Below are 15,521 nucleotides of genomic sequence, written 5' to 3'. Positions count from 1 at the left end.
GTTTTGTTTCCTTTGGGGGACTATTTTACCAGCTAAACTGAACAGGAAGTACATTTAGAGTCACTTATAATCTCACAGATGGGGGACAAAGTAACTCAAGCCTCAAGACGAGAATGTTCCACGAAGCACTTATCCATAAGTATTTTTGCTTTTCAGCAGAGGTCTTTTGACCTGAAAACTATATAAATCTACAAATTAAAGGGATGTTATCTTACTGAAAGGAGAAAATATGATAGAAGGGAGTCAGTAAAAGGAAGCTAACTCTACTCTGGAATTCCATCAGTCTGGCTTGATGTGGGAGAAAACAGTTAACCACCGGGGCACTGTTTCCTTCTTCCCAGAACCTGTCTTCTACTTCGGCGACGTCGAGTACCCTGTGGACGAGAGCGCCGGCTACGCAGAGGTGCGGGTGTGGAGAACAGGCACGGACCTATCCAGGTCTTCCAGTGTCACAGTCAGATCCCGGAAAACGGATCCTCCCTCTGCTGATGGTGAGCGGTTTCCTATGGCAGCTCTTTTGATCGTTCTTCTGGGTTCAGCTCACCTTGACGCAAAATACTTTAAAACTAAACTACTTCACGCCTGTGAAAGTGGTCTGGATGAATGGAATTATTTTCTGAAATTATTATTATATCGTAGGTAAGTCTAGGCTCTATGTATTACTGTGAGAAAATACATTGCAAAGCCACAAATTGGAGGCTACGTTGCAAACATGTAAGTCAATGACCCTAAATTCTAATGCCTGTATTTGCATGAATTTGGTTCTCTACACCTGAGTATTATGGCATTGGTATGCACAAGAATGTTCATGCTGGCCACCCTCACAGAAATCTAATGACGTGTAAGTGTCATGCAGATGTGCATCTCCAACTTGGTTCCCTCTTCATTTTAACCAGATGCCCCCATAAATACTTCAGAGCCAAAGGCTTTTTCCACACTTCATTATATAAGCTACCCTAGCCAGGAAGCACTTGCCTTTTATTCTGGAATTTACATCTCCGAAGAGTTGATCATAAAGTTTAGGGTAAGCATAGGATTAGAAATTTCCTTTTTTTTCTCTCCTAAATTGCCAACAATGCACCCTTTCTTTCTTATGTGCGCACACACATACATCATATGCCCATCACATACTTATCACACAAAGCAAACAGGGGCCATACCACGTAGTGGAACCAGCATGATGCTTTGCATGTAGTAAGTGTCCAATAAGCATTTGATTCACCAAATTAGTTATTTTTTAAGAAAAATTCAAATCAGAGAAAGAGAGGTGAGAATAAAGATGAAGAAGCAGAGGAAAAGAAAAATACGAGAAGAACCAGAAAGAGATACAGATAGAGATTTTAAAAAATGAATTAAGGGCAGATACACTCATAGATGTGTATTCAGAAGTAAAGAGAATATATATAAAATGAGGGTTAGAAGAACAGAAGGTATGAAAACAAAGAAGCAATAATATCAAACCCTTGTCACCCACTCCCAGTCTTTATGAATGTGGGGCCTAAAAATTGACAGACAGTTTTGTTTGTAACTACTTTAGACATAAATGGAGGTGTCAACACTAGGTTTGCATCCCATGGTCTGAAAAAATAAGCCAAAAATCAAATATGTCTTTGAGAATAAAGGATTGCTCTACTTGCCTGGCGTGAGTGTGGGCGGATCGTGTGGGACAAAAGCTTATACCTGAAATGTGTTTCTTTAGCCAACAGGCAAACACACACCTAAATAGGATATTCTCTTGTAGCTTTGGAAAATAAATACAGATATTTAACTGATGTTAACAAAATTTAAATGTATATATTTTATAGGTCATTTATGATGATCACATATATGATTTGTGTGCTGATTATTTCAGACCTGATTTTTATTAGCTCCCTTCAAGAATTCCAAAATAAAGATAGAGGGATTATATAACCAAAGCTAAACTAACTCATTAGATGTAAATAAAATAAAGTTTCAGATGGTAGACCTTTGTTCTACCATCTTGAAAACCAATATGATACTAATCCTTTGCATTTCACTAAGTGTATTTTTCTGTAATGTTATACTGGTCTCTATATTTTTTTAAAAAAAGAATCATAAATAGATCTACATAATTTGCTTCTCATAATTTAGTTTAGTCAGTCCCCAACTGAATAATTCTTTTGTTATGCGTATAGCTGGAACAGACTATGTGGGAATCAGTCGGAATTTAGATTTTGCACCCGGAGTCAACATGCAGACTGTTCGTGTTATCATCCTGGATGACCTTGGGCAACCGGTGCTGGAGGGAATTGAGAAATTTGAACTAGTGCTTCGTATGCCTATGAATGCTGCCCTTGGCGAACCCAGCAAAGCCACAGTGTCCATAAATGATTCTGTCTCGGATTGTGAGTGTTTATTCATTTACAATGATAATTAAATTCATAGGCTGTTTATATACAGATTAAGTAAAATGATGACCTGCGGTTTATATATGTATATAAGTTTGCTAGGGCTGCCATAAAAAGTCCTATGGACTCAGAAATTCTTGTCTCACAGTGCTGGAGGCTAGAAGTCCAAAGTCAAGGTGTCGGCAGGGTTGGTTCCTTCTGAGGGCTGCATGGGAAGGATCTGTTCCACGCCTTTGTCTTTGGCTTGTAGATACCCAGCTTGTCCCTATGGGTCTTTATATCTTCTGTGTGTGTCACAGTGTCTAAATTTCCCCTATTTATAAAGACAGCAGTTCTATTAAGTTAGGGCCCATTCTAAGGACCTCATTTTTACTTGATTACCTCAATAAAGACCATAGCCTCAAACAAGGTCACATTTTCAGGTTGTGGGGGTTAGGACTTTAATCTGTGAATTTGGAGGGGAAGCAATTCAACCCATAACAATACCCTGTCTGACCACGTCTTCATTTCTCCTTCTGACCATTTTGATAAAATTAGGCAGTCCTTTCAAATTAAAAAAAAAAAAAAAGTGAGATTGCCAGCAATATCTTGATTGTGTCTCAAGAGTTCCCCCACCACAATTTGAGAAATGAGACAGAGGATCATAAGGGAAGGGAGGGAAAAATGAAACAAGACGAAACCAGAGAGGGAGACAAACCATAAGAGACTCTTAATCTCAGGAAACAAACTGAGGGTTGCTGGAGTGTTGGGGGGTGGGAGGGGTGGGGTGGCTGGGTGATGGACATTGGGGAGGGTATGTGCTATGGTGAGCGCTGTGAATTATGTAAGACTGAGGAATCACAGACCTGTACCCCTGAAAAATACAGACCCGTACCCCTGAAAAATAATACATCATATGTTAATAAAAAAAATTTTTTTTAATAAAAATAAATAATGGGGGGGAGGGGAAGAGTTCCCTCACCATAGATAGGTGGAACCAACCACATGTAATGGTCTTTTTCCACTTCTCAACACAAGACTTTCTGTCATCTCCTTACACCCAGACACTCCTGAAATTTCCCTAATAAGATGCCGAAAACATAGTTGTAAGACAAGCAGCTGCTGGATACGTGGGAGGGCTCTCTGACACATCCTCAGAAGGAATTCTGAATAATTTTCAAACATGATGATCTTGACATTGCTTGGGAGAGTGTAACCTATTGTTAATGAGACCTATATTTAATTTACCCATCATCGGTATCACTTAAATATAGACATAATATTCATTGTCAAAAATATTTTATATATATATTTACATTATGTATATATAATACTATATTCATTATCAACTTTTCTAACATGGTCTGGGTAAACTATGCTTCTAACTGTGTGCACAATATTGAGTGTTATTTGGAAAAAATTCAGAAATTATTCAGAAATTTCAGAAATTCTGAAAAGCTCATGATTAAGCAACACATATAGATACAGATATCTTAAAGTCTCTGGTTTTATCTACTTTTTCGCATTTCACTGCATCTGCCTACTCCATGAAATAGAGCAGAATTTCAAAGATAAGAAAATCAAAACAATTTATTTAAGTGATTGCTTAAGGCCAAAACATTGTCAAGTGACTGGGTGGAAACAGGAATCCAATTTTCATTTCTGTTCCATTATTCTTTCCACTAAACCTTGCTTTCTGAAATGCCATTTTCCTTAAGGAAATTTCCGTTCACCTTGATCCATATGTTTGTTTGCTTTGCAGTGCCTAAGATGCAATTCAAAGAACGAGTATATACTGGCAATGAAAATGACGGGCAGATAGTTGCAATGATCCACAGGAGCGGAGACGTTCACTACAGGTCTTCAGTGAGATGTTACACCCGGCAGGGGTCTGCGCAGGTGATGACGGACTTTGAGGAACGTCCAAACACTGGTAGCTCCATCATCACATTTCTCCCTGGTAAGGTGGAGCTTGAAATTTTTATTTGGCATTTGAGGAAGCCAAGTTGTTGATGAGAAATATCAGGAAAAGACACCTTCTTGACCCTCTACAAGCTTATGATGTGGTTTTGTGTACACTATGTGATAATAAGGTGAAGTCGATTGTAACAGATTGAATCGGTGTCTTTTTGATGTCTGTACCAATTTATGAATTAATTTCCAGTGATGTGCTGTATTGTTTATTCAAAACGAATTTGGTGGTATAACAAATATGTAGATTTCGCAATGCTGGGAGATAGTGTTCAAATGAGAGAAATGAAAGGAAATAGAGATCACACTTTTAATATGAATTCAGAGCCTTAAAATGTTCGATCACTGTGATCCTGTAATTGTACTAGAAACTAATCCTGTAGTCAAACTAACTCTGATTGTCCCGTACAAGGTGGATAAATTTGCTTCTTAATCATAATGCTAGAAATTCATACATAAAATTGGTATTTGCTCTTTATCCTTTGTTTTCTAAGATGACTTACAGAACTTAAAAACAGACACTGGAGAAATTTCCCACACAAATAGGGGCTCTCATTGCGTATGTTCAAACATTTAGTCATTCATTCAGCAAATATTTATTGGAGGCTTATTACACACCAGATACTCTTCTTTGCACTCTCAGTACAGCAGGGAAAAAGACAACATCCATGCCCTGTGGTGCTTATATTCTAGTAGCCCAGGTATCCTTTGGGGCCTGAGATGTGATTGGGATGTCATGATGGGATGGAACTGACGTGCTGTCATTATCATTGCTCCAGGTGAGACCGAAAAGCCTTGTGTCCTTGAGCTGATGGACGACACACTCTATGAGGAGGTAGAGGAGCTCCGCCTGGTTCTTGGCACCCCACAAAGCGACTCCCCCTTTGGGGCTGCAGTTGGGGAACAAAATGAAACTCTGATAAGGATCCAAGATGATGCCGATAGTAAGAAGTTACTTCTTGTCCTCGCCTGTAAATTGGGAATTGAAACCCATCTATGTTAACGTTTTAGGAGGCTCAGAAAATAACCCCCTCTTTCTGACAAGGGTTTTAAAGCAATTGAGAAATAGGAAAAAAGACTAAGATAAATGGGGAACCAAATAAAACATGAAAATCGGAAGTCAATGTTGGAGAATGTGCTTTATGTCTAATGTTAAATCCCACATGTTCATACCTCCGGTAGGGTAGAGATACCCCCGGGCCAGCAGTTTCTCTCTCCCCTCCCGCTCTCAGGGACCCACTTCTATAAGACTTATGGCACATAGAGGCTGCCCGGGGTACATGCTTCCTTGATTCCCAAGGAAGGAACTGGATGATACACACTCAGTTTCTCCTAACCCACTCACCAATAATGATGGGTGAGGGGACAGAGAGAAGCCATGAGTGTAATACTAATTCAGTTCCCCTCATATGGAAAGAAACATTAGAAATGAAGAAAAAGCATTTCCTTTACATTTTAATTTGTCCACTTTTCCCACAATTTTAGAGACTGTTATTAAATTTGGAGAAACCAAATTTAGCATCAGTGAACCCAAAGAACCGGGACAGTCGGTGGTTGTAAAAATTCCAGTGATTCGCCAAGGAGATACTTCAAAGGTTTCCATCGTGAGAGTCCACACCAAGGATGGCTCCGCCACCTCTGGAAAAGACTATCACCCTGTGTCAGAAGGTATGGGAGTTCCCGGGGCCTTCCCCCAGGGGGGTGATGCTCACACTCTGTACCGGCGCTGGTGCCCTTGAGAAAAAGAAGAGAAATATCCAACTGAAATAAAAATAGGCATACTCCTTTACGTTAATCTCTATCAGAAAAATAATGGCAGTAGAATTTAGTTCCAGAATTTTCCTTTTTGACTTATGGGGTTTATGCATGAGCACTTAGGGAAATTTTGAGTAGACTAGATGACCTTCTGTTCTGAGTCTACTTTTACTTTTAATAGGTTTTACCTTCATTATGGTAATCGATACTAAATAATACCTATTCTAGAATATTCTAGTACACTGAAAATATGCATGGTAGCTGAGATAGCGTTTTAGTCTATGGAACATCAATGATCTAAAACTTCAAGGTAGAAAATGTTGTGTTAATGGAGGGCAGGAAAAGGCTGGTGGAATGCCACCCAAAAAGACTATGAATTTTCTGGGCCTTGGGATTTCATTAGAGGTGCTTTTCATCCATCCCCCTCCTCCTTCAAATTTTTGGACCATTTCACCATTTATTTTTATGAGGAATTAATACAAGTCAGTTCTTCTCTCTCTCTTTATGAATTATCTGCTGACAGAATAGATGTAAACTGATGTGCAAAGTTAAGTTTATAAATTATGTAGAGTTCTACTTATCCACTTTGTGTCTAGTTTCCTACTTTTTACTACCAACAATCTTTAGTTCTTGATCGTAGAGCTTCAGGCATTCATCTTGATCTCGAAACTTGTGAAAGACAAAGTTTAGAAAGTGATGGATAGGTTTTACTAAGTCCGTAATAAAGTCGATGAGACAAGAGAAAAAAAAAAACATCTTCTGCAAAGGAGCTTGTTTTCTTTGCATCTATGGTAAAAAGTTTGACTACTGTAGAGCTTCAGAGTTATCCTCAGATTATTCTCTATGCAGATAATGGTAATATATTTGAAATAAATCACATATAATCCAAAAGGAGAGGAAAAAACACTGATTAGCTACTAAATCAGAAAAATCTAAAATAAGTCTTTCTATAATGAGCAAGAGCAGGTTTTACATGAAGGAAACATCTTCTAAAGATGGGTAATATGACCTTTAAGAGAAAATGTTTTTCTTAGAAACAAAATAATTCTTTTTGTTGAAGCACAAATAAAAATTATACCTCTGTGGTAAACTGACCAATGAAGTCAGGAAAAGGTTAAATGACAGTAAATCAGCCTGTGTCTCTTTTAGCCCATAAATGTAAACATGCTGTTTATAATGCTCATGATAAAAATTTAATCTCTTCTGACCCATATTCTAATTTCTCCCTTATGGTCAAAATTGAGGTCAGTCCCTTACAAATAAACAGAAATAATAAAGATAGAAGAAAACTTAAAATATTTTTTGTGCTAAAAATATCTAAAATGACAGATAAAGACTAAAGTAACTGAGGAAACTTTAACTAGATATCATCTAGCATGTATACTGTAAGAAAACAACAATTTAAATATTTAAGGGGTGCCTGGGTGGCTCAGTCCATTGAGCGCTGAGCATCTGACTCTTGGTTTTGGCTCAGGTCACGATCTCAGGGTCCTGGGATCAAGCCAGGAGTTGGGCTCCTCGCTCAGTGGGGTGTCTCCTTGTCACCCCATCCCACCCCCCTCATGCTGTAGCTCTCTCTCTCACGTAAATAAAGATATTAAATCTTTAGTAAATAAATAAATATTTAAAATAAATACTTAAGCGTTTAACTTCTTAGAAATTGGGTTTCTATCATTCTGGGGATTAAAAACTTGAACTCACAGGGCTAAAACAAGCAATGAATGAGGGAAATAGGAGGGGAAAGTGACAAGATGGGAACATTACTGAACCAGAAAGTCCATTCCCTGCTGAGAAAAGCCTGCACTGCCATAGCCAGCTGACTTTGGCCAGGCAGGAAAGTACAAGAGAACTTTAAAAAAAAACCTGTGCTTTCCTATGAAATCCCCAGATATTTTTGGTTTTAGAAACTAATATTCTTCTGGTTTTATTTTTATTTTTTTTAAGAGGGAGAAAGTGCACGAATGGGGAGGAGAGGCAGAGGAGAGAGCGAATCTCAAGCAGGCTTCATGCCTAGCGCAGAGCCCAGCACTGGGCTCAGTCTCATGACCCTGAGATCATGACCTGAGCCAAAATCAAGAGTCAGACACTTAACCGACTGAGCCACCCAGGTAGCCCTAGAAACTAATTTTCTAATGAAAGGTCACACAAGTCAGACCGAACAAATTGGTGGGCTGGAGATGATCAGCTGTTTTCATTCTCTGATACAAGAACCCTAAATTCTCTCGGGGTATGAGAAATCTAAGACTAATAGACTCTAGGAACACACTAAGGCTAATGTGGAAAATGGCTATATCTAGAAAGAGAACTCATTTTACTTATTTTTTATTTTTGTTTAAAGATTTTATTTATTCATTTGACTGAGAGAGACACAGCCAGAGAAGGAACACAAGCAGGGGGAGTGGGAGAGGGAGAAGCAGGCTTCCCGCCGAGCAGGGAGCCCGACGCGGGGCTCGATCCCAGGACCCTGGGATCATGACCTGAGCCGAAGGCAGACGCTTAACGACTGAGCCACCCAGGTGCTCCCAGAACTCATTTAAAAGAGGAATCTGGCTTACTCAATTTTAAAGAAAAAAATCTTTTTCATAATTGACAAAAAAATAGAAGTAGCAGAAGAAAAACACATTGGAGACACATTTTCTTCTGCCACATTTTAAAGGATTTATAATTTAGAATTAAAATGATTGAACTTCAGTTACATCAGAAACAACATTTGCTATCTTCTCTAATTAGAACAATTATGCATTATATTTTTTTAATTTTTCTTCTGAGCCAGTTTCTCAAGAGGTATAGTAAAACCAACAAAATAGTTTATCCAAGTCTCATGGTATGGGCAGCTGCTGACTCTTGAGTTCAATAAAATCAATTAATTTTTAATGTTTTAAGACTTTTGAAATGAATCATTTAAAAAAGGGATTTTCATAATTGAGTTTAATTTTCATTATAATGAAGCAAATTTTTTTAGTGAGGAGAAACAGGATTAAGGGAAGCATAGCATTCACATTTATCGAAAAAAGGTTTTAAGTTTCCAAGATTAACATCAACAACAGAAAAAAGTCTTTTTAAAATATAATTTGATATAATATTAAAAAGCTCAACAATTTTATATCCACCTTTAATTATCCATATATATACATAATGCAAATGCCGCTCACACTTCATAATACCTTCAATTGTAGTCACCTGACTTGTGTCCTATAGATTCAGAAATTTTGGAATGAGAGGCCGGTTTATCTGGTTATGCCTCAGTATTAGAACTATTGATCTGTTCCACAACTCAGTGTTTTTTCTGTCAGTCAACAAATCAATTTAGTAGCTTCTGATTAGAATTTTCTTCAGATGAAATGGAATAGAATGGAAAATATTCAGATACAAAGCATACAGTAAAAATAGGTGATGTTTTTCAAACTCGTGATTCCATTTTATTCACACACACACCTACACACGCACACACGCACGCATGCATACACAAATATACTGGGCCACAGTGTACAATATTTTCCTTATTTTGAGTCACTGTCAAGAAAGCTTGACAAAAATTTCACGTATTCCTATGTAAAACACTTAAATCTGTGATTTTTGCATTTGTAGAAATTGAGTTTAAGGAGGGAGAAACCCAGCATATTGTTAACATTGAAGTAATCTTCGACGGGATCAGAGAGATGAGAGAGGCCTTCACTGTTCACCTAAAACCCGATGAGAACATGGTAGCAGAGACGCAGGTACGTACTAAAATATGGATAGAAATTCAGGGCCAGCTGGGGTGCCTGGGTGGTTAAGCGTCTGCCTTTGGCTCAGGTCATGATCTCAGGGTCCTGGGATCAAGCCCCACATTAGGCTCTCTGCTCAGCGGGGAGTCTGCTTCTCCCTCTCCCTCTGTGCTCCCCTCCCCCCCCCTCAAATGAATAATAAAATCTTAAAAAAAAAAATTCAGGCCCAGCATTTTAATTGGGGAAAATGCATATAAGCATCCCATAGTGTACAATAGACTACTGGGATTTTGTGCAAGCCTTTATAAAGGAGATGTGCATAATCCCTTTTTCATCTCATAAATTTTGTTCCTATTACTCTTCCTTTGAAAAATCATGTGTATAGAAACTCAGGGATTAGAGTCACTGAGCCCCACGTCAGCCCACTTAGTTTTCTCATTTCAGTTGGCAGCCACTGAATTTGAGATTCATTTCCAGAGAGAAGGCATCATCTCGACACAAAGATGAGACTATGAATTCAGGGCTACTGCTCATTAAAACATACATTTTAATCCACAACACAGTTTGCTAACCCTCAGAATTCCCACTGCTAGTCTTAGTTTTATCAATTTGATGTCCAGAGCCTCAGGGACCAAATGTTATGGTCCTAATACTGATGTTCTGTGCTTATTAAATTTATATTGTGTCATCAACCAGATTTTCTTCAAGGTAAACATTTTCCACAGAATTTTGACCTTTAAACATTAAATAATTTTTAAAACTAAATAATTTCAGGCACAGACCAATGTTTATTATATCTATGCTTAAATTTACTCTAGTTCTTTTATTATTTGTTTTACTATTAGTACGAGATCAAATTGGGGAGATTTTTTTCCCTTAAGTATTTCTTATCATTTTGTAATCTTTACTACTCGATGGTATTTCTGCTACAATGCCTTACCTTTTTTTTTAAAGTCATATTTAAAATTCAAGAAGTATGGGCAGAAAACCTTTAACACACATATTTTTTATAAGTCTTGATCACATTAAAAATGATTCTTTTAGTGTTACTTTTATAGAGCACTGTATTAAACTCTGGGGTAAAAGGAACAGAGATTCATTCAAATTGCTTCAAGTGATAACAGCTTTTTACAAATGCAAGTAGATACAGACTTGGAAACTGTGATATATAAGATATTGGAAGGTTATTCAGGAGCAATAAGACAAATTTATCAGCAAGGTGTCTTGGCACCTTACCAATAGATGTGTCTAGACTCCTCTCCTGTCTGTGACTCAGTGTCTCACTCTGCCTGGGTTTCAGGCTTTGCTTCTGGTCTCTGCTCATTTATTTTTTTTAATTTGTATTTAAAGCCAATTTAGTTAACATATAGTGCATTATTCATTTCAGGAGTAGAATTTAGTGATTCATCAGTTGCATATAATACCCAGTGCTCATTACATCAAGTGCCCTCCTTAGTGGTCTCTGCTCATTGAGAGCCTTGATTTTCGCTGGCATCCCCGTCAGCATGGCTATGCTATCACATGACCCCTAGGATCTGCTTTTTCTCAGCCTATCACTCAGCATTCCTCTCCCTAGGAACTAACTGGCTTTTTCATGGATCTTCCATGCCATAACCCAAGACAGATTCAGCCACTATCTTCACAATCTGGAGAGAAAAATAGAACCCAAATACCTCGTGGGGCACTGGCCAACCCAGGCTGCCCTGGGCTCATGTACCCTCCCCAGGTGCCATAAGACATGGCCAAGGTGTCAGGGTCACCTAGAACAAACCACAAAAGGCCTGTCACCCTGCTGGGGCTCTGCATGTGACAGTTTTCATCGTAATGAAGCCAGGGGCTTGTCAAGCATCATGTGTATCGTACTATACAATAGACGCTCCTAGATCCAAATATTTCAATCATCACAGATAATTATCTTTTCCTTGTAGGTGACCAAAGCCATTGTGTATATAGAAGAAATGAACAGCATGGCAGATGTCACTTTTCCTTCTGTCCCTCAAATTGTGTCATTATTGATGTATGATGACACTTCCAGAGCTAGAGATAGTGCTGGACCCATGTCTGGCTATCCTGTCGTCTGTATCACGGTGAGTAGGAAATTCACAAAATTGAGAAAAATTGTAAAATAGCTAGTTAAAATAATTATAGATGTTAACCGATACAGCATTGGCTTTGCCATGAAGAAAGGAAAGTGGGAATACTACAAGGTATAAGCTTTGAACTTTGGATAGGAAAATATCACATTAATCAAATAAAGCTGCCATTTTTCTTCCTTATCCGACAGAGGTTTATTAACTGATGTGTACACAGTGTGTTATCTCGTGTTATCTCAGGGTGTGCCATTGATAGGAAAATAAATAAGGGTTGAACTCTGCACTCAAGGAACTTAAAAATAAGGAAGAGAAAAATATATAGGAATCAGTCACTTTACCAGAGGGCAAGATGTGATCATTACCATGAGAAGGTCACCAGCCAGCTAGAGATGCAGCTCCGTGTGTGAGGCGAGGCTTGGGCTGCTTAAGTGGAATTTCAGCAGTTTAAGATAAGAGTCAGACAAGGGGAGGCCGTTCCAGGAAGTGATTACAACACAAGCGACATCTAGAGGAATAGTATTCAAAAATGGCATATTGTTACTACTTTTGTACTTGCCTTTTCTTGACTTTAAATTCTAAGTTCCTTGTGAGCAAAACTGGGAGGTACTTATTTTTATATAACAACAGCCCTGGTATCATGACCTATGTCTAATAGGCACATAATAAATGTTTACTGAATTAACAAGGCAGAAATAGTAATTTGGTGCCAAGTTACAGAGGTCTTTACATGTGATGTTAAAGACTGTGGGCTTCATTGGTGGGGTAGCAGGGGGGTTCTTGGGCAGAAGTATGGTGTGAGAAGAGGGGGTGTCACCTCGCAGCAGTGTGTCCCTTGACTAGAAAGACCCCGAATGAGATGAGAGGTGGTGCTCTGAATGGGAAGGAAGGCACCCACTTGAACATTGCAAAAGAAGAATCAGCCAAAGTCACTGATCTACTTGGGGGGCAAGGTGTGAGAGAAGAGGGAAGGAGGGAGGGAGGGAGGGAGAAGAGAATGATTTGGGATCTCGGAGATTCCTGAGATGATGCAGAGAATAACAAGTTTACACGCATCAAGTTAGAGTGGAATTGTGCAGGAGGCTGTTTGAAATCAGAGTCCATGAACGCTGTTAGGGCTAGAATAGAAATGTGAAGGTTGCGGGCGCCTGGGTGGCTCAGCTGGTTAAGCGACTGCCTTCGGCTCAGGTCATGATCCCGGAATCCTGGGATGGAGTCCCACATCGGGCTCCCTGCTCAGCGGGGAGCCTGCTTCTCCCTCTGACCCTCTCCCCTCTCATGCTGTTCCTCTCTCTCTCTCTCTCACTCAAATAAATAAATAAAATCTTAAAAAAAAAAAAAAGAACGTGAAGGTTGCATGAATAGCATGTAGCAATGGAAAAAAGCATCAGGGAAAGCACTAGGCTAGAGAGCTTGAGAGTCATAACTTCCACATTGTTCTGTACTGTGGTCCTGACAGTTATTTGTTTCCCGTAGGCTTGCAACCCTAAATACTCAGACTATGACAAAACAGGCTCCATTTGTGCAAGTGAGAACATCAACGACACCTTGACCCGGTACCGATGGCTAACTAGCGCACCCGCTGGCCCTGATGGCGTCACCAGCCCTATGAGAGAAGTGGACTTTGACACCTTTTTTACATCATCCAAGATGATCACCTTGGATTCCATATACTTCCAGCCCGGCTCCAGGGTGCGGTGTGCGGCCCGCGCTGTGAATGCCAATGGCAAGGAGGGCCTGGAGCTGATGAGCCCTATTGTCACCGTCGGCAGAGAAGAAGGTAATGCGCCACCATTTTCACATGAAGACCGCTGGAATACCAAGGAATATTATCAATATCTGATCTCTGGTTATTAGTTCTCCCAAATGCCCCCATGTATTCCTTAATATTCATCAAGTACTTAAAAAATGACATCCACTTTTACAAAAATATTCATTAGAAAATAAATATTTATTCATTCCACTTTTTTTTTTGATCACCTGTTATATGCCAGACTTTAAGCTTTCTGCTGGCACTCAGAAAAATGAAGCAAGACTCTTGTTCTCAATGAGTTCACACTCAAGCTGAGGACACAGATAAATTTTAGTCTGGACAAGGCACAGTGAATGTGACTAGTTCTATCCTGAGGGGGTCAGGAAACAGGAGTCTTGAAAACCGCAGAGAAAAACAAAAGCATGAGCAATGACTCATAGAAGCATGAAAGAACATGCAATATTCTGGAAACTACAAGCAGAGAAATGGGGCAGCAGGTGAGAGGGAGAGTGGAGAGGAGATGAAGCAGGATGGTATGCAAAGGTCAGATCTGGACAACGTGGCTCCTATGTGATGAGTTGGTTGTCGCAGCAGCAGGAATTTGCTGGGGACGGGGACAGAGGAATGACAGTGCAGGTGGAAAAGTATCCACAAGTGCCCATAGCTTGTGATTTTAAGGGAGGTTGTGCCCGGGGCTGGAGCCCAGACACATGGCGGGTGGAGAATAGAATGTAGCTGGAGCAACACTGAAAAGACAAGAAATCAATCCACTTTATAAACTCATCCTTCAGTCTGCCTGAGAACTTTTAAGTTAGATTTTAAAAATAACAGTCTGCTTTTAAGATTCTATTTTTAAAACTTTATCTGCATACAGTGGTTCAGAAGTATATTTGTTGCATAAAGAAAGGTTATATGTACCAACTTCATACACTCAGGATGAATATTTATTGATACCATATATAGTAAACATGCTCTTTTGTTAGGATTAAAATACATGGTTGTTAAGTTTCTCTTAAGACCAAACTATTATGTTGGTACCAAAAGGAAAAAAAATCAAACAACGCCTTAAAATGAGTGCCCCTATTAATAAAATAGCCCAGATGCTGGAGCCTGCCTCTGATTTTATTGCTATTCTAATAAATACTTGTTTATTTCCTTTGTTTTGTACAAATAGAAAAGAGATTATATACTGCCTAGTGCTCTTAAAATTACAAACCAGCATCTTAGTCCCTTTCATGATATTAAAATGAAAACATCACAATTCTTTTAAAGGAAGTATTGGGGCAGATTTTCATGTCAAAATGCTTGAGAGTCACTAAGAGATAGATGATAGCCAGAAAATAATCTTGTCATGTGTTTCAGTATGTATATGGGTATATCAGTATCAGTATGTTTTGTATTAAATAAATTTTAATTTATAATACACATACTGAAAGAAGTTACATATAGAGAGAAAACTCTACTGTATATAGTTCTCTGATTCTAAGGAGACTTTAGTTTTTGTTTTAAAAATGAGTGCATTTTTAGTTTATTTGATTATAAATAATTATACTTTATGACTAGTCATGCACATTATTCTAGAATAAGCACCAATTCACTTAATTAAACCATAGTTAACTTTTTTCCTGCTGGCTTTTAGTCCTTTTTTACTGTGTCTGTCCACATTTTATATTAGAACGTTTTGCAAATATGATTATAACCTAGAATGTCCAGCGCATATTAAAGTACATTGAACAATAACTGTTATTTCTCAAACTTTATAAACTACCTGAAATGTGAAGAAGTAGCTACTAAACTGTCTGCTGCACTTACTTCTCATGCCAGGGCCTTTGGCTTTTTTACAGCTGCTCTTAGCAATGCCTTAGTCCACAGAGAAGTTTTAATTTTATTATTTAAA

At 38.7% G+C, this 15,521-nt stretch overlaps 1 protein-coding gene across 1 annotated transcript in view; it reads left to right on the top strand.

The window, feature by feature from the left end:
- FREM2 (FRAS1 related extracellular matrix 2) overlaps nucleotides 1–15,521 on the top strand; it is a 162,216-nt gene that overhangs the window by 121,187 nt on the left and 25,508 nt on the right. The window contains exons 7-14 of the mRNA XM_036090816.2: nucleotides 342–491; nucleotides 2,157–2,366; nucleotides 4,111–4,308; nucleotides 5,099–5,263; nucleotides 5,805–5,987; nucleotides 9,663–9,793; nucleotides 11,710–11,868; nucleotides 13,348–13,651. Coding sequence (XP_035946709.2) covers nucleotides 342–491; nucleotides 2,157–2,366; nucleotides 4,111–4,308; nucleotides 5,099–5,263; nucleotides 5,805–5,987; nucleotides 9,663–9,793; nucleotides 11,710–11,868; nucleotides 13,348–13,651 — 1,500 coding nt within the window. The remainder of the gene's footprint in view (nucleotides 1–341; nucleotides 492–2,156; nucleotides 2,367–4,110; nucleotides 4,309–5,098; nucleotides 5,264–5,804; nucleotides 5,988–9,662; nucleotides 9,794–11,709; nucleotides 11,869–13,347; nucleotides 13,652–15,521) is intronic.

This window comes from Halichoerus grypus, chromosome 4, assembly GCF_964656455.1.
Source record: "Halichoerus grypus chromosome 4, mHalGry1.hap1.1, whole genome shotgun sequence".
NCBI lineage: Eukaryota > Metazoa > Chordata > Mammalia > Carnivora > Phocidae > Halichoerus > Halichoerus grypus.
This window is presented reverse-complemented; position numbering and strand designations above follow the sequence as displayed.